This window comes from Apiospora phragmitis, assembly GCF_038363925.1.
Source record: "Apiospora phragmitis strain CBS 135458 chromosome Unknown utg000004l:1.0-3135199.0:1.0-3139288.0, whole genome shotgun sequence".
In the NCBI taxonomy this organism is placed as follows: domain Eukaryota; kingdom Fungi; phylum Ascomycota; class Sordariomycetes; order Amphisphaeriales; family Apiosporaceae; genus Apiospora; species Apiospora phragmitis.
In genome coordinates, this window is record NW_027117402.1 from 634,694 (window position 1) to 659,021 (window position 24,328).

The 24,328-nt window shown below is 48.7% G+C and overlaps 8 protein-coding genes across 8 annotated transcripts; 2 read left to right on the plus strand and 6 right to left on the minus strand.

Moving 5' to 3' along the window:
• Positions 1–1,534: 1,534 nt before the first annotated feature.
• Positions 1,535–3,092, minus strand: PG994_003349 (uncharacterized protein; the record flags this gene model as incomplete). The annotated part of the gene is made up of 3 exons (XM_066854758.1): positions 1,535–1,870; positions 1,924–2,264; positions 2,315–3,092. The coding sequence occupies 3 exons, from the start codon at positions 3,090–3,092 to the stop codon at positions 1,535–1,537; spliced, it is 1,455 nt and encodes a 484-aa protein (XP_066719036.1).
• Positions 3,093–3,839: 747 nt separating this feature from the next.
• Positions 3,840–4,421, minus strand: PG994_003350 (uncharacterized protein; the record flags this gene model as incomplete). The annotated part of the gene is made up of 1 exon (XM_066854759.1): positions 3,840–4,421. One exon carries the CDS (start codon positions 4,419–4,421, stop codon positions 3,840–3,842), a length of 582 nt encoding a protein of 193 aa, XP_066719037.1.
• A 3,388-nt stretch (positions 4,422–7,809) lies between these two features.
• On the plus strand, positions 7,810–9,420 carry PG994_003351 (uncharacterized protein; the record flags this gene model as incomplete). Its single annotated transcript, XM_066854760.1, has 1 exon — positions 7,810–9,420. One exon carries the CDS (start codon positions 7,810–7,812, stop codon positions 9,418–9,420), a length of 1,611 nt encoding a protein of 536 aa, XP_066719038.1.
• A 270-nt stretch (positions 9,421–9,690) lies between these two features.
• PG994_003352 (methyltransferase protein) lies at positions 9,691–10,387 on the minus strand (the record flags this gene model as incomplete). The annotated part of the gene is made up of 2 exons (XM_066854761.1): positions 9,691–9,959; positions 10,078–10,387. The coding sequence occupies 2 exons, from the start codon at positions 10,385–10,387 to the stop codon at positions 9,691–9,693; spliced, it is 579 nt and encodes a 192-aa protein (XP_066719039.1).
• Positions 10,388–10,839: 452 nt separating this feature from the next.
• PG994_003353 (uncharacterized protein) lies at positions 10,840–13,476 on the minus strand (the record flags this gene model as incomplete). The annotated part of the gene is made up of 4 exons (XM_066854762.1): positions 10,840–11,217; positions 11,302–11,486; positions 11,541–13,161; positions 13,252–13,476. 4 exons carry the CDS (start codon positions 13,474–13,476, stop codon positions 10,840–10,842), a joined length of 2,409 nt encoding a protein of 802 aa, XP_066719040.1.
• A 485-nt stretch (positions 13,477–13,961) lies between these two features.
• Positions 13,962–15,727, plus strand: PG994_003354 (uncharacterized protein; the record flags this gene model as incomplete). The annotated part of the gene is made up of 6 exons (XM_066854763.1): positions 13,962–14,059; positions 14,120–14,429; positions 14,489–14,754; positions 14,783–15,140; positions 15,198–15,587; positions 15,692–15,727. 6 exons carry the CDS (start codon positions 13,962–13,964, stop codon positions 15,725–15,727), a joined length of 1,458 nt encoding a protein of 485 aa, XP_066719041.1.
• A 583-nt stretch (positions 15,728–16,310) lies between these two features.
• Positions 16,311–17,539, minus strand: PG994_003355 (uncharacterized protein; the record flags this gene model as incomplete). The annotated part of the gene is made up of 3 exons (XM_066854764.1): positions 16,311–17,129; positions 17,199–17,258; positions 17,330–17,539. 3 exons carry the CDS (start codon positions 17,537–17,539, stop codon positions 16,311–16,313), a joined length of 1,089 nt encoding a protein of 362 aa, XP_066719042.1.
• Positions 17,540–18,142: 603 nt separating this feature from the next.
• PG994_003356 (general substrate transporter) lies at positions 18,143–20,060 on the minus strand (the record flags this gene model as incomplete). Its single annotated transcript, XM_066854765.1, is given in 6 exon segments — positions 18,143–18,587; positions 18,643–19,278; positions 19,295–19,478; positions 19,532–19,684; positions 19,739–19,804; positions 19,862–20,060. The coding sequence occupies 6 exon segments, from the start codon at positions 20,058–20,060 to the stop codon at positions 18,143–18,145; spliced, it is 1,683 nt and encodes a 560-aa protein (XP_066719043.1).
• Between the last annotated feature and the right edge of the window lie 4,268 nt (positions 20,061–24,328).

A 24,328-nucleotide genomic window follows, 5' to 3' on the forward strand; every position in this document is an offset into this window, starting at 1 on the left:
TGCCCATTGCACCGAGCGAAAGGGTGAGATGTTTGAGTTGCTCGGATCACCTCCGAAAGCCCCGAGTCCAGCCCACTCATTATGCAAAGCCCATCCGACAGGTTGGGTTCGCATGGGATGGCGGGAAATCCACGAACGTTTTCATCCTATTTTTTTCTTTTGTCACGTTTTTTCCCCAAACACCTTTCGCACTTTCGCATCGAGCCACTTCTCTTGACCGAATGTCTTTTTCACCGCCAATCAATTGCTGCATTTGAGCTGGTGCGGATGACGTCGCATCGTCGCGCGTCTCTGCCGGGTGTGCTCAGGCCACCTTCTGCGCTGTCCTGTCTGCGGTGTTCCAGAAAAACGTCACCGCATGTCTCCTTTTTACCCATTTTCAGATCTTCATCTCTTCATATTCGGGTCGGATGCAAAATATGAAACTTAATTATAATTGCGATAGGTAACGTCTATTGCAACTACATTGACAAAAACCTGCACATTTAGAATCTTGTAGCCAAACTTCTCTGTTCCCCTACAACAGCGCAAGACTCTTGAAGCCCCTATTCCGCCCAAATGAGGGCTACTGTGACAACTGTCGTTCCATTCAATCCGGCCATCCCGAAGCCAAGTATGCGACCGCCTAGCCCTGCTTCATGTACCATACCAACTATGAACGAAGCGAGCACCAGCGCCCATGTGGTGAAAATGGACAGAGCAAACGCGAAAGCCAATATCGCCTTGGTCGTGGGGGAAGGGTAGAAATCAGCCAGCCTTTCTCGCACCCAAAGTGAGTCCAGTACCAGAGCTAGCAAGACGCCCACTGGCGTCATAAGCAAGACGACGACACCACAGTATTAAGGAAGAAGAAGAAGAAGGAGAAGAAGAGTGCCAAGGTCGCCAAAGCGTGTTTGTATGTTGAGGATGCTGGGGGCCAGGCTTGATGGGAGAAATACGTTGGCCAAGATGCCTCTTTGACTCCTGGATCCCACGCCTCACTTCGAGAAATTTCAGATGGTGCTACAGATCGTTTGTCATCTGATCCACTTGAGAACTGAGGCTGGCAACTCGTATTGAATACCATGGATCTCCGTTGACCCTATGAACAGGTCAAGAGATTGTTGTTCTCCTGATAAGGACCATCTCGAGGTCAGACCAGGCGTGTTCCTTTCTTCCGTTTCACGACCAATTTTCAATTGCTGAATCGCAGACCGTAGTGATCCATCCTGTAAGGGCGACGTGGGATATGGTATGACCCCTGCCTGTGCCTTCTCAGGATTTTGCGGCGTCTCCTTTCTCGCGCTTGCTTCCTATCTTCCACCATTAGGTTGCGCTCCCTGTTAATGCGCCAATTTTCACAGTTTTTGTTGTACAAGCGCTCTGCTTCTTCTTTTGCAGTAGTACCACGGTCCGGTAGTCGGGTGATATCGTCTATGCTTAGACCGTAGAAGAGTAAAGCTTCTACAGTCCAACGGTCAACTTCTTGATCCTAGAGCTGTTCCAGCTGTTTCTCCGTGGTCTCCCATTCTCTGTAACGACGGTATTCTGATCTCTACTCCTCTTTCCCTTCGTCTTTCTTTTGCACGTTGAGGTCGGCTTGGATCTTTTCAATCTCAGAGGTCCGTCTACCCTTCTTGACTGCCATAAGTACATCCCGCCCGCTCCTGACCGAACAGGCTTGCGGATCTGCGCCGTGGGCCAGAAGCCAAGCCACCTTCTCAGAGTCATAGCCAAGTTTGAGAGCCATAGACAAAGGGGTGTGCCTATTGATCTTGCTGGCCACATTGATGTCCTGGGGACGTTTATCGAGCACCAAAGACAGCAAATCCAAGGGTAACGCATTCGAGCCAGCTATAAGGTGAAGTGCAGACATGCCCACCTCTCTGCTCTGGGGTCGCTCTCGGGGTCGCTCTCATTCGCTAAATCTGGGCGCCATGGAACCTCTCCCTCTTGTAGTGGACCGAGGCCAATGCCCTGGCCTATCAGCCATTTGATAGTTGCTTGGTTTTTCTCCACGTCCCTGAGTGCATTGTTCGTACAACTCCTTAATAGCCCTTCCGGGAAGTCGGGGTGCCTCTGAAGAATTAGTTTCGTGCACCGTAGGAATGCATCATCTTCCATGCAAAGCACCAACGAGCACTCCTTGTACAGGTATAGATAGTACCCCAAGAAGATTCTATCGAAGGGAAGGTCGGCCCTGGCGCCTGCTTGGACGAGATGAAGGGCATTTTCGTGGGATTGGAAGAGGACTGCCCACACCAATGCGTCCGATGTCTCCGGTCCTGAATTCCGATATTGGCCCCACGTCTCAAGAGGCAGTCGATGATATTACCATTATTCGGGCTGGCCACAGCCCACATGAGAGGTGTGCTGCCCGCCATTTGCTTAGAAATGGTGTCGACATGAGCCCCCTTTTCAAGAATAGCAGTCACCACCTTCTCCATGCCCATCCAACAGGCCAGATGAAGAGGATGCATGGCACGCCTGACTCGTGCATACCCATAGTTATCGCCCGGGGCGATTCTATCACCATCGTAGAGTATATCGTAGATCATATCATTATCGTAGAAATTGTCGACCAGGTATTCGGCTGTGTTGGCATGGTTGCGGGTGATCGCGATGCCAGCCGCGCTTAGGCCAAAGGCGTCGTTATCGTTGTGGCTCATGATAAACTCGCGATCGGGAAAATATCCTATTGACGGATTCATTTGATGAAAGACACAGCCCTGCCTCGGTTCCCACGTCATGCCCGACAGTATGTTCATGTCAGGCAACACGCCGTCTTTCCGAACTTGACTCAATAACCTCAGGATGCCAGTGTTGCCGTACCACGCGGCGAAATGAAGAGCGGAATTGAGAGAGTCCAGATGCTTGAGGAAAACATAAGAAGGCCATTCGCGCTCCGCGACAATGATTGCCTTCTCCGCGGCCGCCTCATTCCCTGCAACAGCAGCCCATTGTAGAATAGTGAGCGGTCTCCATTTGGGTTCCGGTAAATGGAATAGACGGTTATTGTCGTCCTTTAGCTTTGTGAGGCTTACTTCGTCTTCGGGGTCTTCGGGGTCATCGTAGGTGTCGGAGTCTTCTTCGAAGTCAGACCACACGCTCATCGCCGCTATTCGATCTATTTTCTTGAAGTCACCTAAGAATGTCTTATAAATACGACATCTGTTCTATGAGTCTCTGTCATCAAAAGCTCCCAATGATGACGGCAGGTTCGTGCAAGGTTGAAGACATTGACTGGGTTGTGCAGAAATGAGCGTGCGACGATCCAGAAGATGTCGCCTGGGAGTCGGGTATCTGACAGTCTCTTCGTAGTATTGTCGTTCTCCATCGTATTTTGGGCTATATTTCCTGTCGTGTGGTGTTTCTGGAGCATAGAGCTGAGTAGGAGTGAACGAATTCACTGTTTATACCGCTCAGTTGCTGTTGCACGATCGAGAGCAACTGATGATACATAAAGTGCCAGCTAGAGGAAACTAAGAATACGTACAATAGAGAAAGATGCTCTCGTGCTACATTTAGACAAAGGAAATGAGTGAGACAGCACGTGACCCTTGCTAGGGTGCCCACCCCTGTATTCCCTACGACATGGTTGCAAGACGTAAGGCTCGAACAAAGAAGGCCTGGTAAGACTTAACCCCAAAAGACTTATACTTGAATAAATAACAAAGCGCTGTAGACAATAATGAAATCATCTAATATTGGAATATGGAGTATGAGCATGGCAGGACATCAATCTGTTAGCGTACGCGCCGGTGTCCTCTGATCTCTGTTAGCGATGCCTACGTCCTTCCTGACACCTACTTAGAACAATAGCAAATTGATGCGATGTATTGTAGTAACAGCATCCCCACTTAGATTAGGAATATTCCATCCCCGTCAGCGGAGGCACATGTAGCCAGCCTCTTCCAATCCCCTTCGGTGATATCACAGTCCATAACCTGGACTCGCTCAAAGACCGCCTTCTTCGTATCATAATCCCCCGACCCAATGGCCCATACTCGTTGAATACACATGAGCATCTCGATCCGCAGTTCTTCGTTATCTCGAGCTGTTGAGAGAATGGGAATGAAAGCCAATGGCTCCCGGGGTGGTCTCTCACGTCGCCATTGATTTGATAACTGGATCTGACCAACTAGACTGCCATCATTAGGCGACCACACGCAGAAGGTGTTGCACGAGTAATCTCCTTCTTCTATGTCGTCAACAGGCAGATACGCAAGTATTGTCGTTACCTTCAGGGGCTCGGTCGTTCCGTGCTTATATATCCTTTTAGCGGCATCGTACTCATATTTCGTGATGCGACGATCTCCCTCAATGTTCAAAACTTCGGGGAACACGGGCATCCCGATCCAATCAAGCCGCGACCAGCTTGGAAACAAGTGCTTCCGTCCTAGGTGGCTATGTTCGCTTCGCCAACAGAGGACGCGGTCCATGGCGTATATCGGCACCCCGTATATGAAACTACTCGGTTGGCCATCCATATAATCGCCTAGGTCGTGAGATATCAGGTCCAAGGCGATCGACCTGTCTTGAAACCCTTGCTACTCATCTGCTGAGCAAGCCTCAAGTAAGCCTTCAGCTGCCCGCCATCAGCTACGGTATCTAGGCGAACTGGTCGGAGCTCGCCAGGTTCGATGACCACAGACGTTGAGGGTGCGCATAACCGAGACCCACAGATGTAAAACACCTCGTCCCCAGTGAGGCATCCGGCTTACCAACCTGGGATGACGAAGCGTGGGGAGGGCTCCGCCAGCTGGTACGTCTCCCCTGGTTCACCCGCATCTGGGCAGTCCAAGAGATGGCACTGTCTGCCCGTGATCCCTTGATTATACATGGTGACCACGTCTACCCTTGGGAGCGTCTAGGCTGGGTCGCCTCTTGGTTAAGACGTCGGGGTTATGTCCGGGTGGCTCATATCCCTGGTAGCATACGGAATATCGACTCGATGGCCAACATCAGAAGATCGCGGGCTCCTTGGCCCCTTGATGCGCTCTTGATCGATACCTCCCTCAAGTTCCATGCTACGGATCAACGAGACAAAATTTACGGCTTGCTTGGTCTCGCAGAGGAGAGCCACAGCATCACCAGCCTGCCAAAAGCTTTGCAGCCGGACTACTCAGCATCTGTGGAGGAGGTGTACAAGCGGCTGGGCCTGTTCCTTTTGCATAAAAGCAAAAGTCTCGCAACTCTGACCCGCACGAGTGGGGGTCCCGGCACAGTTATGAGAGCGCAATACAAGCATGACTTGAGGTTGCCGACGTGGACACCAGACTGGAGTGACATTGTAGTCAGTTTTTCGGAAATTACACCGAGCTTTTCTTGGATAGCTTATGCCAATGAGGGTGGACCTGCAGCCCTTATGTTTCCAGCACATTACCATACTGCAGCGGGAACGTTGGCCGACGTACCTGAGTCCTCAGGAATTACGGCAGCACCAGCAACGGGACACCAGTCGCCTTTGAAACTGAGTGGGGTTAGAGTTGATAGGGTTACCCAGATGATCTCCTTTCACGATTCGCATAGCTCAAGGGAGGAATTCAGGAGACGTTTTGTACCGACGATGAGAAGTATTTGGGACTTTTTGGGCAGCCATGCACCAGAGTTAGGAAACTTTGATCGGATCGGGGCCTTCATTAGAACTATGACAATGGGACAGCATCACTTGAGCAGCCGTGACCCCGACCAGGTATTGAGAGACGGTTCGGCATTCTTGCTCGCGTTCCTATGCCCAGACGAGGTGGGAATGCAGATACCAGGCGCATGCTTGAAGATCTCTCTTCTGGTGGGGACTCTAAGATCTATAAGACCTTGGTCGAGAACCACTGCTTCAAGAGGACGTTTATACTGACCTTGAATCATCGCGTCGGCATTGGGCCGGCTGATACCCAGCTTGGGGATTTAGTGTCCATTCTCTACGGGGGCAATGTTCCCTACGTTATAAGGGAACAGGTTGACTCTTGGACATTTGTTGGGGAATCGTACTTCCCAGCTCTGATGGATGGTTCTTATATGAGAGGAAGAGTCGGTTCTCAATCCCAACTAAAGATATTCACTTTTATATGACTTGGTAGTCTAGGATACCAAATGTCTCTGGACTCTGACAATAGTACTGCAATACCTCGATTATATTCCACGACTATTACCTAACCCTTAGATATGGAAAAGCAAGGTTCAGTGGTAAGAGAACCCATCTCATTCCTCCTGAACATTCTGACGCCAACTTTTCTTGTCTCGGTACTCCTTGTTTTTTAACTCCTGGGAATTAAGACCCTTAGGGTCGCTTCTCCTTAGCTCTGGGTTGCGCCCAGTCCATGTTCTAGAATTTTTCTTTGAGTCAGGGGGAGTCCTATCCTTTGGGGCCATTGGTCGATTCGGCACGGCAGAACAGGCATTATTAGCGGAAGCCCTAGGGACTGCGACGTACAAATGTCCCTCGACGTTCGAATACTGTGGCTTTTGGCCAAAATATACCGTGACATGGGGATCAGTATTTTCAAGCTGGTTGGGAATGACCTGCATGGTAAATTAATTGACGGTGTTTCCGAGGTTGTGCACACATCTCCTGTATGTCACCTGTCAGCTATTGACTTCAAAGGAGCATGACTGTCACGCATTTCCTTACCGTATCCAGATGTGTGTAATGTCCAGATTGAGTTTCTGAGCTTCTGTGACAACGAAATCCTATGTTGCTCTAATAAGCATCAAAATATCTCCTATTTTCTTCCTTCTCTGTTGGGTGGGGTGAAGGGAGTGTATTGTCTGATCTCCTTGGCTATCCATCTCCTGAAGCCCGGATGAAGGCTGGGTCTTTATAGACCTAGTCAGAAGTGGACAGCGTGTCTATAGAAGGATCTGGATATATCTGGAGTCTGGTAGACTTGCAGAGAAGTGTTGAGAGATATCTCCCAACATTCTCCCTGTAGGTCACTGATGTCGGTTGACGATGCCCAGTAGATCTGTAAGAACAGTAATTAGCAAGCCATCAGTATATAGAACATTTTATTGTGTAGGATATAAACACTGTACCTTTGGCGACTTTCGTTTACTATCGCCTGTTTCACGATAGGCCTTTATTGACTTCTTCGTCCTCTGATGCAGCTTCAAGGGACCTCCCTTAGGTAGTGGGTCTCCCCACGACCATTCATTACTTGGATCGTATTCTGGGCAGATATCCCCCATTATATATAGCGCCAGTTCCTAATTCGAATAACTTTATATAGGAAGATGCTGTACCGGGTAGATCCATACGTCCTGGAAGGTGTAAAGTGCTGTCAACATATACCCATACATGCGCTTTTCACCATTGATACAGTTGAAGGTTCTTTCAAGTTGCAAAGAGGTTTAAGCCCCTATGAAAAGAAAAAGAACTGGAGACTTGCCATACGGTGTACCAGGGAGACTATCAAAGGCGTTTAGTTCTAAGGGCTTAGTATAGTTAATTAGGACCAATGAAATAAAATCCTATTTCATTATCGCGGATAAAGAAAGGAGATTAATCCAATTAACCCAATACGTACACGATATGCAAGAACTACATTAACGAGGTGTTATTTGTTTATAAGAAAAGTTAAGGCTGTCTCCTGCATTTCAGCCCTGGTACGGCTTGTCCCTGGGCAACGGACGATGACATAACAAAGAGCCAAGTCGGTATTGACGGCTCCTTTGTTCCCGACATTCTTTTATAACAAATAACGTGAGTGGACACAGCTTCTTTGTCTATAATCTCAAAGCACTTACACTCGGACTATTTTATTGAAGTGCCGCTTACTTTTTCGTTGACTCATTAGAAGGTAACCAATACCATCAGCTACAGCAATCATCATGGCTGGCTCACAGGGCAAACCAGATGTTGAAAGTATTCCTACTGCCCCGGCTTTTACCGACCTTGACTTTCGCAGGTACAACTACCCTCGTGATGACTACGATGATCCTCACGGATTCGAAAGCTTCGAGAATTATCAGCCTGGTGGCTTCTGCCCCATCGACCTATCTTTTGGGAGCAAGCCGAGTTTTATCATTGACCGGTTTGAAGTCATCTACAAACTTAGTTATGGCGGTTTCGGAACGGTGTGGCTTTGTTATGAGCATGCCGTTAAGAAATGGAGAGCCGTAAAGGTTGGCAGAGCTTCGGCGACGGAAGAGCACAGCGGGGAAATTCTTGTGGAGTCGATCATGAAGCAACACTCCGCTGGGGTGGCTGAAGCGTTGGACAACAACATTGTGCTACCGCTGGAAACGTTCTGGATCGATTCCGTGAGCGGGAGGCATCTTTGCACGGTACTCCCATTTCTTGGCCCACGACTGTCGGACTGGGTGAAATGGCTCAAGGAAGATGATCCCGAGCAATATACCAGCGTTTGTTGCGAGTGGTTGTCCAAGTTCGTCTCCGACAAAATTGCTATCGTCGACTTTGGCGAGGCGTATCTCACAACGAATCCCAATGCACGGACACCGGGTATCCCCGGGTTTTATGCAGCGCCGGAAATTTTGTTTGATGGGCAACTCGGAATAGGAACCGATATATGGGCTCTTGCCCGTGCAATCCTAGAATTTCGACCGCGGTCGTTTCTTTCCATGCCCGGGAAGACATTTGTCAAGCTGCGAGAGATGAAAGAGTTCGCCGGTCCTTGCCCACCGCCCTTCAGACAGCCTGCCCAGAAAAGGGACCTTGAAAATCCAGCATACTCCGCGTACTTCAGCAAGTATCTGGTCTACGAAAGCAAAGATAGGCCAAAGCAGGAGGAATACGATCATCACATTGACCAGTTTCTTGGCATGGAGTGGCCCCGCCTTCAACTGAGCCGAGAAGAGACCCTTTCCCTTGGCGAACTGCTACAAAACAAGTTCCGGTGGCACCCTGAGGAAAGGTGGCAAACCGACAGGATTTTGGCCCATCGATGGTTTTCGGAACGCCATCAGCCTGCACAACTACGTAACATAGATGATTTCTGGCCCGATAGATCTGAGGTGCAATCCTCAGCGGGGCAGGATGATTTTGCTACCAATTCCTCGAGGGAGTTGACAGGTCAGGGCAGTAATACTGCTCTGTCGAAAAGCACTACCAACCAGCAGCCGGTCAGGACCTCTGGCAATGAATCTGAGGTACAGCCCTTAGCAGGGCAGGATGATATTGCTACCAACTCCTCGAGGGAGCCGACAGCCCATGGCAGTAATACTGCTCTGTCGGAAAGTACCACCGACAGGCAGCCGGTCAACCCGCCGCAGAAGGCAATATGGCATTATTTCCAGCTGTTCACCGTGGTTTTCTACCTGTCTGGTGTTACCGCCATGATTGCTTTCTTCTTCGGTCATATGTTGGCGAACCAACCTGGCTTCTACAAAGATAGGCCGAGGCTGAGTAGCCACGATACTGCGGGCCCGATTGGTCCAGTGGTTCAGCACGTGGTGGTAATTCTCATCTTACAGGCTTGAGCCCTCGAGACCCAGACTCACTATCGCCTTAATAATGAAATGCACTGGAAATAGGTTACAGCAAAAGTTGCGGTGGAAGGTATAGGTCCCCGCTGCAAGTAAAGACCGTCGTCCAGGCTCTCACACAGTCCCAGTTTCTCGTCTCATAGTTTATAATACTCAAAATAAATGGCTATTCAGTGAGCCCAAAGCTGTGTCCGCAATTCATGAATTTCCACTGTTTACATAGTACCCTAGCAGTAATTAGATGGCTCATTCTGGGCTTTCTCATTACCTCTTCTTTCTCGCCGTGAATATGTAGAGTATTGGTTGATCCAAGTACATTTTCCGGAAATCCATGTCCGCCTTCACAAGAGGTGTTTCCTCGAAAGGGACGTTCTGAAAGCCCTCGAAGTACTTTCCGGGTATCTCGAAGGAGCCCGAGTAGTGCGCTTCAAGCGCATTGGACTGAAACACCAGAGGCGGGTCGGTGAGGGCGCGATAGCGAAAAGCCACCCCACCGGGAAAGTCGCGAAAGTCCTCAAAGACAACGCCGTAAGCTAAAGCACCCCCTCACGGGCCACTTTACTTACCCAACCCTACCCCTGTAATCAAAGCTATTTCTCCGGCTAGAATAGACATAAATACACTATCTTTCGTTGTTTTTAACAATAATACAGTCCTCCGCCTCCGTGCCATCATATTCTATAGCTTCTGTAGCGTTGCGAGGCCCTCCTGGCACTTCGACGTCGCTAGCTTCGTCCTCGTATATGACCCTACCCCTTAGCCTCCGCTTGGCCCGGCGTATGTCAGCCATACGAATAAACCGTTGTCCCGGGGCGGTTCTTACCTTCTGACGTACCCTCGTAGTCTTCCTATCGAGTTTGGCCTGAAGATAATCGACCTGAGCTCCGAGATCCGCGATTCTGTTAGCGCTCTGGTCCAGGGCCTTACTAGCCTTCCTAATAAAGAGCCGTTGAGAGGGCATTCTGAAAGTAGGGTCCGTAGCAGCTAATTTCCGACTGTTGTTCCGTAATTCCTGGCCACCAGAGGGTTTTTTGATAGGTGTTGGAGCTAATTCGGCGAGGAAATCGGGTGTTGATTCCTTTTCAACTACCTGCGATGGCTTTGGACGTGCCCGGGCAACCCCTACATCTTTTAGGATGACGTATTTTGACGACAACGGCTTCGAGCGATCCCGCAGATAAATCCCAGCCGTTTTCTAGGCGTTTCTGATTATAGAAGGAGTTAATACGTCAATCCTAGCCTGGCGGTATGCCTTCAATATATCCATTTTCGTAGGCTTTAGTCCAAGGACCGCATTCGGACACTCCCTTAACACAATCCTTAACCTTCTCTTTAATAATCCGAAGACTCCCACATTTAAAACCTGTACTATATGACTGTAGTGTGGCTTATAAAAGACTAGCCATATCTTATTTAAGAGATGGAGCCATAGAAAATTATCGTTCGTATGCGATTTATGGCCATCACAGACCAGGACGACCCATTTGTTGCCATGGCGAGACCGTATATGAGGGATAAAGATGTCTTGGATCCAATCCAAGGCTGTGGCATTACTGGTCCACCCTCTAGGTGACGCTCTGAATCGCTAGTCGTCCTAAAGTCCAGGTACTTCTCGACCTTTTCCGGCTCGGTCCCTATGTCGCCGCAGGTGACTGGGTAGAGTGGCCTCTGCGCAATTTCGGCCACGCTCTCGGCTGTCAAAGTTTTGCCGGTTCCTGGACCGCCATGCAAAAGCATGATGAGTCCATTGCCCTTGTCGCTGATAATATCTGTCGACATCTCCGCCTCGATCTGATTGCTGATCAGTGCTTGAATCAGTTATTTTGTTTTCTCGTTGATAGCCAAGTTCTCAAATGCGTTAATGTTCCACTCGACCTCTGCGAATCCATCAATGAACAGGTCGCACCACTTCTTCGTCTTGAGGTTAAAGCCTCGTATGGACAAGGGGGTCAAGTAGACGAACGTGTCGTCTGGAGGGCTATCGTGCTCCATGGCCTCGACCCCGATCGCGTCAGTGCCGGCGTTGGGTGATGCACCAAGGGGGTCATCCCAGTAAATGACTTTAGTCGAATGAATGTCGTGATATGTCATCATATCTATCATTTATCTCTGACTGACGGTCTGGTGGAAATTCCCACCCGTATCTCCGTGATACGCTATCATCCGTCGCCTGCGGCACTTCCAAGCCCACTCGCCCCTATTTTGCAACCTTTTCAATGTTTTCGGATCAGCATGTTCCAGTGGACGAAAATCCATGTCGTTGATGATCCTCTCGGAGCGATCGTTGATCGCGACATTCTTTATCTTCAACTCGACGTATTTCTTTTTGAAGAAGGGATCGAGGTCCCAATACCAGGCACTAATAGTGTAACTTCTAAACAGTTTGTTCCTCTGCTGGGGCTCTTCAAGCGACTCTTCCTGACGCGGTTTCATCCATGATTGCTGAGGCTTGTCAGGCGACATCTGTTTCATGACCTTTTCCTGGAGCCAGGAAGTGCGCATGTAATCTCTGGCATTTTTTTCTTCTCCTTTGACTATGAATATCCCAGGCTTGAACAAGAAGGGTAGATATTCATTAGTAATTTTGCCAATGGCAACCAACCCGTCGATAGCTGCAAATTGATATTCGTATTCGCCAATGATGTATTGAACAACCCGTTGAAAATGTGGAAGTTCATGGCTATTGAAATACTGTGTGAAAGTATTCGTTCCATCTCCAATCGCATGGTAGAAAGCCCTGTAAGGAGGATAGAGGGTGATGTTGCTGTAGTCGTCATCAAGCCATTCATTCGAGAATTCCTGGAACTCGTCGTTCCAGCCATCGTGTGTGGAAAATTCAAAGTCAGATTCGCAGTCACTGAAGGCAATGAACTTCCTTATCGCTGACGCTAGATGCTGCTCGACAGGTATGATAGATTCGGAGTCGTGCTTCACGTTGATATTGCCACTCGCGTCCTTATCCTCGTTATCAACGACAGAGGAATTCTTATAGCTTCGGCATCTGATGAAACATACTTCCGGGTATTTCGGGAGATATGCCCGGATATTAGAAATGGGTAGCGTTCCCATCAGAACCCAGCCATCCCCTTCTACCCATTGAGGCTCATCGAGATACAGTCGCGTTTCATCGTCGGCATCAACGATACGATGAATGTCCAGGCGGCGTGGCTCCTTTGCTGAAGGAGGAACAGTCTGGCTCCCTTGAGTGCCTGGTATGTAGAACTGTTGTTTTTGAAGATCTGAGATGTAAGCCTGCATACTCTCGAGACTTGAAGCCGAGACTTCGGGAATCCCAAGGCAGTTTGCGAGTCTTTGGACCTCGACTGTGGAGAGTATGGGCGATGTCGCATTGTTAAGACTTTGTGTTATATTCGAAACAGCCATCGAATGGTTATTAGAAACGTCGCTAGATGAATGACCGTCCGCAGGCCGCAGCTGGTCAGCATCATGGGCGACAAAGTGTTTCCCGCTATTCCCTTTCCCAAAGGGACCACTACAACTTCTGTATCCCAGCTCTCGGCTATTCGTGGTATGCTGAAGATACCGAGGGAGTCTCTGATCTTTGGTCGGGATCATGTTATTGGCCATAAGCAGCTGGGCGGCATGTGCCCGTACATTTTGTGGCTGTGTGGCGGCTCGGGACTGTCCGAATTGTGCCTGTGCGGCGGCTTGGGCGGCTTGGGAAGCTCGTGCTTGTGCTTGTGCCTTTGCGGCGGCTTGGGCTTGTGCTTGTGCCTGTGCGACGGGGATATTTGCGGCGGAAGCGGAGTGTCAGCGAGTGTTAATAAAAATATTTGATCGAGTGCAGCTCTTCGAACGGCTTACCAATTTGTACTGTTGAAATTCCTTTGCTGATGGTGCTGGGTTTTGACGCCCGAGCGCAACCCATTTATCACCCCTTTGCTCAAACAGACTGCCGTGGGTTCTGTCGTCTGAAATAGTAGGGTTGACAGTTTTCTTCTTGGGTGATCTTAGCCTACGATTCCATGGAAATTGGCAAAAGGTTCCGTACTTCCATCTGAGCTTTGACTCGGTATACTTGGGCTTCATGTCATGTATATAGCCGGGGAAGATAGAAGAGGCGCGTGCAGCCAAATACGCATGAACATTTATTGGCAAGGCATAATCGTACAACAGGTAGGTAGCAGGTTGGTCAGGAAGAAAAAACTGAACTGATTCTCCTCATGTTGGGCAGCGAAACGAGAATGCCAGCCTGCAGCAGTGGTGGCAGAAGCCCTCAACCCATGTCGCCTCCCTCCGCCCCCTCTTTTTGCTGTTTTCCTTGCTTTTTCTTTCAGCTTTGGTGCAGTGCCACAATCATTGCTTGCTGACAGCGTCTAACTAAACATTACGGAGAGCCATTACGAAACATTATCCCGCTTCCTTCTAATGATCTATTAGAGACCACATTATTCTTCTTCCTACATACCTCTGAACACACTCTTCCTACATACCTCTGAACACACTCGGTTCAAACAGATATCTAGAGTACATACGTTATCAAATGAAATCGTTGGGCTTCACTGTTGGCTTCTATGTCAATTTCAGGCTCCCATCATCTCTGGCTAGCAAAGGAATGGGCTGGCTCAGCCCAGCTGCACCAATGGTACTCAGCGGCAGATGGTGTAGAAGGGTGAGCTCACCCGCTTCCTGCAGCCTGATATTGGCCAGAATCTCACCATCCGCCCGGCAGTTCTCTCGTTGGCCATGAAGCCGTCAAAGACGCTTTCGACGCATTCTCGACAGAACTTTCGAAAGACAAGGACAAGTCGAAATTGCATTGGATCACCAACCCGAAACATGGCAACCTTGGGTCAGTTCTGGCATCTGTTGCGGAGGCCAGAGCTCTATACGAAAAGCGGAAGGGTGACTCAAAAGTACGCCAGCTCCTCGTAAGCGTGCCAGAGAAGATTCATCATTACAGTGGGATCGTTGATGTCTTCGTATCGCATCATCCTGAGTACACAGCACTAGTATGGGGTGCTATGAAGGCCCTATTCGTGGTCAGTGCCCCCGCCAAAGACATTGTCCTACTACCTCGTGACCTGACGCGGTGGACTAGGGGGTCGTCAACCACGAAAAGGTGATCCACCGGCTTTCTGAGGGTCTCGTCCAGATCGCGGACCTTCTCCCACGTGCCGAATTGACTGTTCGACTCTACCCGATACCCCCACTGCGGCAAACAATCACCAAGATGTACAGCCATGTCCTCAAGTTCCTTGTGCGAGCCCTCGGGTGGTACCAAGAAAGCAAGCTCATGCACGCCCTCCACTCCGTTACGAGACCGGCCGAGCTGCGTTACGATGATATCTTGGTTGCTATCTCACAGTATGTCTGAAATGGCTGACGCGTGCAGCCATGCCGAGCAACGAGATATCCACATAGGGATCCGACAACAGATGCAGGGCCAGGAGAGCATCATTACCAGTATCGAACGCTTGACATCGATCGTGCTTGGAATGCAGGCTTCCAATGCTACCGAACGAGCCCTCGATGAGGGCGCAAGAATTGAGTTCCGCCAGCAGCTGTTGGAGATCCAATTAGTGCAGCTCCTGGACCATGTCAAAGTGACCCAGATGCCCGACCCGATCAAAGCTTTTCAGGCGTCTCTCTTCTTGTCTAAGAAGCGCCGCACCAGGCCGTCCACACGGGGCCCAGCATTCTGGCTTGAGGACAAGGTCCAGCGGTGGAACCAAAGCAGCACATCCTCGCTTGTCGCGGTGAAAGGGACGCGGAAGATGAAATTCCATCTCCAAGGCTTCTGTGCCTAGTCGGTCGCGATGCTGTGCGACATCAAGATCCCCGTCATATGGGCGCTGAAAACTTTCGCCCCCGAAGGTCGGATAGCAAACGAGGTGTCTTCCATCGACTTACTCAAGTACCTCGTCTCCCAGGCCATCGCTGTCAACAAGAGCATCCACACCGATGCAGCCCTGGCGCCATGCTTCAAGTCCTACATCGGGGCTCAGATGGAGGATGAGTGGGTCAACATTCTCGGCTCCGTGCTCCAAGGAATCCCTTTTCTCTACATCATCCTGGACATCGAAGTCTTGAGCCAGACCCTGGCAGGCTCCACCCACGACTTTTGGCTGGCCGCGTTTCTCCGGATCTTCGCCGAATTGTCGTCTCGAGGTTCCAAGACGGTGGTCAGGGTGGCCTTGGTAAGTTAAGGTTCCTCTCTATCAAAGAGCTCTTCGGGCACAGACTACGAGGACTGTGTTGCGACGGTGGGCCGGGCGCGACAGACTCAACCTCTGTCCACGAGGCTGCCACGTCGCGGGAAGGGCACCTCTGGCTCTAAAGGCGGAGACATGCTGGACCTGACGCAGCTGGCCAGTGGCTATCCGTCTCGCAGTGGCCGGGGAAAGCACTCGAAACGGGCACATAATCGCAGGTGATATCACGAGATGAAGGATCAGGTGCTGCTGGTCAGCCTGAAAATAAACCCGTTTATACAAGATCGCTTCTATGGAGCCTAGACTACAGTAGTACGACCCTGGTGATCTTGAGGAGGCCGTGCTGTAGTAGCTTCGTTATAGGGTTCCATATAATTCTTGCTCACTTCGGGGTTAGCCCGGGTCTATTTCCTAAGGATTGTTGACCTCCATGAGCTACTGAGTCGATTGGACGATCGACTGACGCTCACGGCGAGTCGGGTTACCCCTGATTGAGTGGAACTCCGAACACCCGTACACAGAAACCTGTACTCCAAACACCCATACTCCAAGGACCAGGACTAAAGCCTTGGTAACATGATTACCGCCAGATTGAGCTGTAATATAAGATCTGAATTGAAGAGAAAAAGCCCAACAATGCCGTTCTGTTCATGGTCGACCACATGACAGTTTCCACTTTGCCCCTTTTTCTGCAACCCTCACCTTCTCTCACTGATCCGAAGTCCGCCAAACCAACTTCACCCCACTCACGCCCCCCTCTCGCATCTGCCGCAGCGCATTCTCCTCCCGCTCCAATATCGATCCGCCCTCGACGATCCGGAAGCGCTGCGGCGTGACGACCCCCTGCGCCAACAGCGCCGGCATGATCTCCGACGGCAGCTTTGCCTTGAAAAGGGGGCTGTTCTCGTACACGAAAAACGTCCGTACCCCCTTCACCGTCACACCCGAACTCTCCGCCCCTGGTCCCAGGAGACTGCGAGCGACCTCGGGCGCGTCCATGGCGTATTCAGGGGCTTGGTCGGGCCCCGCGTGCGTCAGGATCACGGGTAGCATGACGGCGACGACGGAGCTCGGCTGCGCAATCTTCTTTGTAAGGATGGGCCCCAGGCTGCCGTTGCGGGAGCCAATGCAGTCGATGATGAACGGCACCACCGCGCTGCCGCCTTTACCTCCATTCCCGTGCTGGGCCATCTCGGACGCGGCGGCGAGGACCTTCTCCGCGACATCAGCGTCGCGGTAGTCGAAACACGCAGACGCCCCGAGCCCCCGCAAATACTCGTGGTGCGACGGCGACGCCGTCGCCAGCACGTGGCGGTACCCGTACCAGCGCAGGACCTGGAGGGCGAACTGCCCGACCGAGGACCCGGCGCCCCAGACCAGGATGGGGTCGTCGGCGTTGGACGGTACGTAGCCCTCGGGCTTGGGCCAGCGCGTGGGCAGGCCCAGGTCCGTCGCCATGGTGTTGAAGACGGTGATGAGGTTCTCGGGGACGGTGGCGGCTTCTTCTGCGGTGATGTTCTCGGGGATCTAAATTATCAGGGGTTAGTCAGTCAACGGTCAAAACATCAGCAAGATTTGCATGACGGCGGGACCAACCTTTCCAAACATCCACTCCGGAGCCGTGACATACTCCTGATGCGCCCGGTACCGCGGCTTCTGGAACGCCCACCCAAAGACGCGATCGCCAATCCGCAAGCGGCCGCTGGTCCGGGCCCCGTCGCCTCGACCACGCCGACCGTGGTGGAGCCGAAGATGTCGCCCGGCTGCTGCAGGAGCCCGCCGTCGGCGCGGTGCAGATCGAGCGGCGTCGAGGCCGTGAACTGTGACCGGATGAGGATCTCGTCGGCTTCCGGCGACGCGGTGGGGACCCGGATGGCCTCGAGGGGCTGCCGGGCGCCGACGACGGCGACGGCGGTGTGGGTGCGGGGGGTTGTCATGGTGGTCTAACAAACCGAGTGAAAATTGAGGATAGTGGATTAATATGGTGCTATGAGAGAGGCATGTACAGTTACTCTCCTTTTCTTCTCCCCAGGTGCATTCGTTAAGTGCAAGGGTATCTGTAGGAGTGATTAGTTAGTAGAGGTTGGGAATCAGTTAATTTCTTCGCAGCTGATCACGTTCGCCTCGAGAGTGTCCTTTTATAGAGTGATGAGCTCGTACGGTAATTGCTCCGAAGTGTGCTTCTTTGTCTGTCGTGAACTTTCTGATTTGTAATGCTGCCCCTATTAGTCAGTCACCACCGCTCCGGTTGATCCACTCGTACGGCATTCGCCGTCAGCGTCGCTGATGGTTTTGCATGATGCGCTGTATTCACCTAAACACCGGTACCACCAATATCGTAATGAGACACACTTAGATCATGCAGGCTGTGAAAACTTTTCTTCAATTATTTGATTGTTGAAAGGGGGTATCTAGGCCACTGCACACAGCAAGCCTTTCTATATAGTTTGTATCAAAAAAAAAAACATGCATTGAAAGCCGAGGCGCGATTACCTTGAATATCAGGTATGCGCCACAGTATTCTGGCTTGGACGGACTGTCTAGTGTTGACCAGCCTGTCCGCTGGAGCCTAAGCCGTTGTTGGTCCCGACCTCGATATCGCTCTCCTGGACAGCGTTCTCCTTACCGCTGTCGTTTCCATCGTCGACGCCGGTCTTCTCCACGTCGCGGGCATGGGCGGCTCGAGAAAAGGCGCCGTTCTGGCCGTCGGCCGTAATCAGGCCGTACTTAATGGCCTCGCCTTCGACCTCGGCATCCGTCAGGTACGGGAGCTCCTTGGCCGCCTTGACGTAGGACTTGCCCTCGACATTGCCCTTGGCGAAGATGATATCGATCTCCTCCAGGGACCGCTTGGCCGTCTCAGGGTAGAAGAAGTAGATGATGGGCAGGAAAGTAGCGTTGATGGCGGCGAAGAACAGGTAGGTACCCCAGCCAATTTTGGCGACCATGATAGGGGTAACCATGACAATCAAGAAGTTGAAGAGCCTGTATTCATATTAGCTTTTAAGTTCATAATGGCGTAGCACAAGACTTTACATACCAGTTGGTGCAGGTGGACACAGCGTTGGCCTTCGCACGGGTCTTGATGGGGTTGATCTCGGCAGGGTAGAGCCAGGGCAGAGGCAGCCAGGTAGCACCGAAAGACGCAATGTAGGTGAAGAGACCGACAGCGGCACCTCGGGCCGACATGGAGTCACCGCTGATCAGGCAGGAGAAAGTGATGACCATGGACAAGCATTGTCCGACAGTTCCCCAGAGGAAAAGCTTGCGACGTCCGACCCGCTCAATGATGAACCAAGACACGGTAGCGAAAATCGAGTAGATGATCATGTTGATACCACCCATCAACAAAGCCATGTTGTGGTCGCCGGGTGTGATGGAGGTCTCGAACAGAATGGGGAAGTAGTAGATGACGGCGTTGCATCCGCCAACCTGCTGCATAAGCTGTGAGGAAGCACCGAGCAGCATACGACGGAAGTGCTGAGTCTTGCCGTTGGTGAAGAGCGCCTTGATAGGAGTCGACTTCTGTCCAGAGAAACCCGAGGCCCGGATAGAGTCGAGAATGACATCACGCTCCATGGCAGTCTCCTCACTGCCGAGCTCGTATCCACGAAGAGCAGAAATGACGACCTCGGCCTCCTCGTAGCGCTCGTGGGTTAGCAGCCAACGGGGGGGACTCGGGCAAGAACCACATGGCGCCGGACAGGGCAAGTCCGAAGACGATCTGGAAAGCGATGGGGAACCGCCAGATGAAGTCCTGGTTGGTGGCATAGGTGCTGCCATAGTCGACCCAGTAGGCAATCAGGGTGCCGAAGGCGATGATGCCGCCTTCAATGCAGATGAGAAGACCACGGTTCGTAGTCTTACTGCATTCGGCTGTTTCAGTGTTAGATCAATCTGACGTTGAGGCGAGGGTATGGTTCACAAACCTTGGTAGGTCGGAATGGTTGATGTGTTCAATCCATTACCCACACCGGTGACGACACGGCCTACGATGAACTGGGCGAGAGGGGTTGCTCCAGAGACGGCAGTAACCTGAATAACGACACCGATAATCATCACGATTCCACCCATAATGATACCTGCGGATAGATTAGCAAAAGGGGTTAGGAGCTATCAATCAAGGTTCATCTTACCTTTTCTTCGTCCCAATAGATCGCCAAATGCAAGCATGAACACGGCACCAAACAGACATCCAATTTCTAGAATTGCATTAGCCCCCGCGCCCTAGCATCTCCAAGGCGGAAACTCAATCTCACCGTAGATGGCTGTGACAAAACCTTGCATGGTGGCATTGTCTCTTGTGGCCTCGAACATGTTGTTGAATGCAGGAGCACTGATGATACCCGACATGACACCCTGGTCGTACCCGAAGAGTAGGAAACCGCATGTGGCGATGGTCGACACCATCAGTGATAGCGGGCGGCCTGTAAGGCCCATAAAGCGTGGGGAACCCATGGTTGTGGTCGATCAGAGGAGATTTGGGGAAGCGTGTAGCATGTAAAGGATATTGCAACTCGCCAGCAAGAGTCGAGACTTGAGAGGGGGAATGTCAGTGCCCAAGCAAACAAGAACAACTACGGCTCTGAAAGAAAGCAAAATCAATTGGGGAAAAGGCTGCGTCAGGCAAGGATAGTGCAATGGCCGAGGATGGGGGAACTCTAAAGGAACTCGCACACATGTCGCAGCGCGGGGTCTGTCCGACTTCATATAGTTGGTGAGCAGCTTCCCCCTCGGCTGACAAAGATTACAATGCACCCTTCATCTTACTACGTTCCTAGTTGCAGCTCGAGATCCAGTTGTTTTCTGGTAATGGAAATGCTCGTCGACGGGCACCCTGTGTACATTTCGGGCGCGAGTCAAAGCTGCTAGGCCTGCGATGGAGATAGCCGTGAAGGATGTATCCAAGACACGGGTGGGTCGCATGCTGATCTATTACCGCGAATGGTCGCCCGATAGGTCAGCCCCTATGCCGCACAACTCTGCGCCGTAAGCGGAAATGTTACTAGTGCTGCAGAGTCGTGGAGCTCCATGAGGTCATATTGATTTTGAGTAAATTTTTCAGGGGTCCTGGGGCTGCTGTTGGTTTGGACGAAAGCTGACTGGCATGTCGAGCCTGGAGCCATCTCAAAATTGAAGCAAAAACATCAGGTGAACGCCACGGGACAGGCTGACTGTTTGTCGAGTCAAGCACCGTTAAGGCGTTCCAAGACACGCCGGCCAATGCTTATCAGCCTTCGCCGCGCCGGGACAGACCCATCGAAAAGCCCATAGTAATGAACGGTTTGGGCAATGTGAGCCGTAATAGCAGGTTGTGAGAGTGGATTCGTGGAGGATCAGCGGTAAAGGGATCTCTTGGGCCCTTTTGGTGGACATCAAGACAATTTCGCGGGGGAGATTCAAGCGTCAAAGTTGGTTGCTGGCCAAGATGCTGGGGTTGGAGCTGGGATTAGTGCTGGGGTCCCCAGGTCTGCAGTGGGTTACATCTCGGAACAGCCTCGGTCTGACTTTTTCACGGAAAACCATCACCCATTCAAAACCGTACATTTCGACTCTCCAGCTCTTTCGTACGGAAAAAAAACGGACCTTGGCACTTGGGCAGTACTAAATGCTGAGAAACTGGAGAAGAAAAAAAACTGGATATAATTAACTGGAACGGCTGTGATGATCTTTGCTCGTTTCCTCCTAGATTGGAAAAAAGACCATAGGTATAAGCTTGGCATTTGGGGAAAGGCGGTCTCTTGGGCAGAATACTTCCTATCTGGCACGCTGGCGACCATGAGTTCGTCGCAAACCGAATGCAGAATTTGAAAGGCGAAAGGCAAAGATGATAAGAATTGTGAATTGACCAACTTGACAAGGAATAGGCGTTTTCTTCCTCGGCTGGCGACCGAACCTGATCGCGGCTAGAAGGAAAGGAGAGGCAGCAGCTCCACCCGCTCGCCCGACCCCCTCCCGCCTGCCAGCCTGCCCTACGCCTTCTCCCTGAGCGAGGCCTGCAAACCGTCGTCATTGCCGCACTCTTAATTTGGTGTCTTTTGAGCCTCACTAAGCGAACATGCACACCCTGTTTATCAGCCCATTTCAATGTCATACGCCCCCCTGGCCGCCCGGAGTGTCTGTATTTGATTATGTACGTGTAGGGAAGATAATGGTCAGTTGTCCCATATGGAAACACGAGCTCCAAACTGGGCATAAGGACTTATCCGCTCTAATCCTTTGTTGGCCAGAAGTCAATATTAGCGTTGCGCAGATCTCCATTCTCATAGGAACTTAGTTGGTAAGATGCAACCTAAAGCCAAGATGCTGCAAGCTGGAGTCACAGCTTGATGGGGAATACACTGGAGAAAACTCCGCCACGACGCCCTTCGCGAGATGTTAGTGGCCAGGACACGAAAGTAGTTGGACGTTGGCCTTTTTATTAGAAAGAGCTAAGGATTTAAATACCCTACACCACCCCTGTAAAGATTTATTTTCCCTGTTAATTTCTAATAACTATACCGCCTTCCCTTTTTGCCGACACCGCCTATTAAAGCACGCTTCGAAGTCCGATAAGCTTTAGCTTTGAAATTATTCGTGTGGTCTCCTATACTTCCGCTTGTTATAGTTATTCTCTCCACAGGTCGAACAGCGGCCTATTAAAGCTACTCCTTCAGAACGACGTTGCCCTTTTCGAAGCCTCTTTTTTAGAGGCCTCCCGCGTAGGGCCCTCGTAATTAGTAGAAAATAAGGAGCATTAAGTAGAGGTTTTAGCTCGTTAATATTAATTAATAGTATTAGGTTAATATATATAATAATTTATATAATTAAAAAGAGATATAACGAGATATACGATATTAAAAAGCCTTTAATTATTTAAATAATTAAAATAATATAATTATAAAGGATTTTATTTTATTAAAAATATTAATATAAACACTTTTTAATAAAAAAGCTTATAATAAAAACGTTTTTATTAGTTTAAATTATTTTAACCTTTATTAATAAAAGGAGTTTATATTTTATTATTTAAAACTAATTACTTAGCTTTTTAAATACTCTTTTTAATAAAAAAAGTATTTAATTTATTAATATTTATCGCTTAAAAAGCTATTTATTTTTATAAAGCTATTTGTTTATAATTTTATATTAAAACGAGTTTAAACGCTTAAGAATTAAAAGCTCTTAATTTATTTTAAAACTTAATTAAATTATTAATATCGTGTTTATAACGCTTTATATAATAAAAGGTTTCGATTTAAAAAGCTAGCTTAATTACGCGAAAGTAACTGGTAGCTTTTTAGTTTTATTATCGAATTTTTTTTAAAACTATTTTACACTAGTTTAATATAGCTACGCGGGTAACGTTTTAAAAAAAAAACGTGGTAAGGCCTCTTTTAAACTTAGCCGTGAAATTTTTTTAATATAATTAATAAAGCTCGCTTTACTTTAAAAAAAATAGAGATTCGCTTAAAATATTAATACCGGTTTTATAATAATTTTAGAAAGCTTTTTATAATTAAAGAGTAATTAAAAACTAAAGTAATATTTATTAATATCTTTATTAAAAAAACGAAAGCGATATTATTAAGCTTTTTTATAGTCGATATTTTTAAAGAATTAAATATAAACGAAATCGAGGATTTATTATAATATAATTTAATTAAACTATTCTTTATAAAAAGCTACCGAGTACTTTTATTAAAGGTTATAAAAATAGCTATAATTAATTTTATTAATATTTAAGCTTTAAAGATCTTTCTCGACATTATAAGACGCTTTATAACGTTATAAATATTCTTTTTTAACGAAAAGATAAGCTTATATTATACGCGTCGTGTTTTAATAATTAACTTTATAATTAAACTTTTCTTTAATAATTTAATTATAGAGAGTAAAGGTTATAGCATTAAGATTAAAAAACTTAAAGCTATTAATTAAAACTTAAAATAATAGTAATAAAGTTAACGTACTTTATAAGCGAATTTATTAAATAACCGAATTTATTACTTTTTTTTAATTTAATATAAACTTATTTCTTTCTTTTATTCCTTTATTATATAATATAGTCGGCACTTCAAAAGAAAGCTAAATAATTTTAACGCTTTAAACGATTTAAAAGAACTTAAAACTAAGTTTTCGATTTATTTTTAAAACGTACGATGTTTTTTACGCGACCCTTTATAATTAACGGCTCGGTTTTTAATTAAAACGCGAAATATCCGCTAATTATTATAAATTAATTAATTTCGAAAAAGGTGCGATTATCTAATATATTATTAATCTAGATACGCGATCGTTTCCTCCTCGGCTTAGCGGTGTAAAAGATATAGCGAATCGATTATTTCGTTAACGCGACGTAAGACGCGTCGGCGTTAATTAAGCTTCGAACTTTATATAATAATAACTAGACCTCCGAACGAGTTTAAATCGAAGAATTAATTATTAAAGAATTTTTTATAAAGATCTCGACGCGTATCGCGTATAATTTACTTTCGTACGAAATATAATTATAAATTTAAGATCTAAGAGGAGGATATTTATAATTTCGACGAGACCGGCTTTTTTATAGGCTAAATCTCGTTCGAAATAGTTATTACCACCTCTAATCGATTCGAAAGGCTTAAGGCTATATAATAAAGGGATTAGGAATAAGTTATAGTTATTTAAGGCGTCGGATTATACGGTTACGCTATCCCTTCGTATATTATTTTTACCGGGAAAACCTACCTCTTTTTTTTAATACG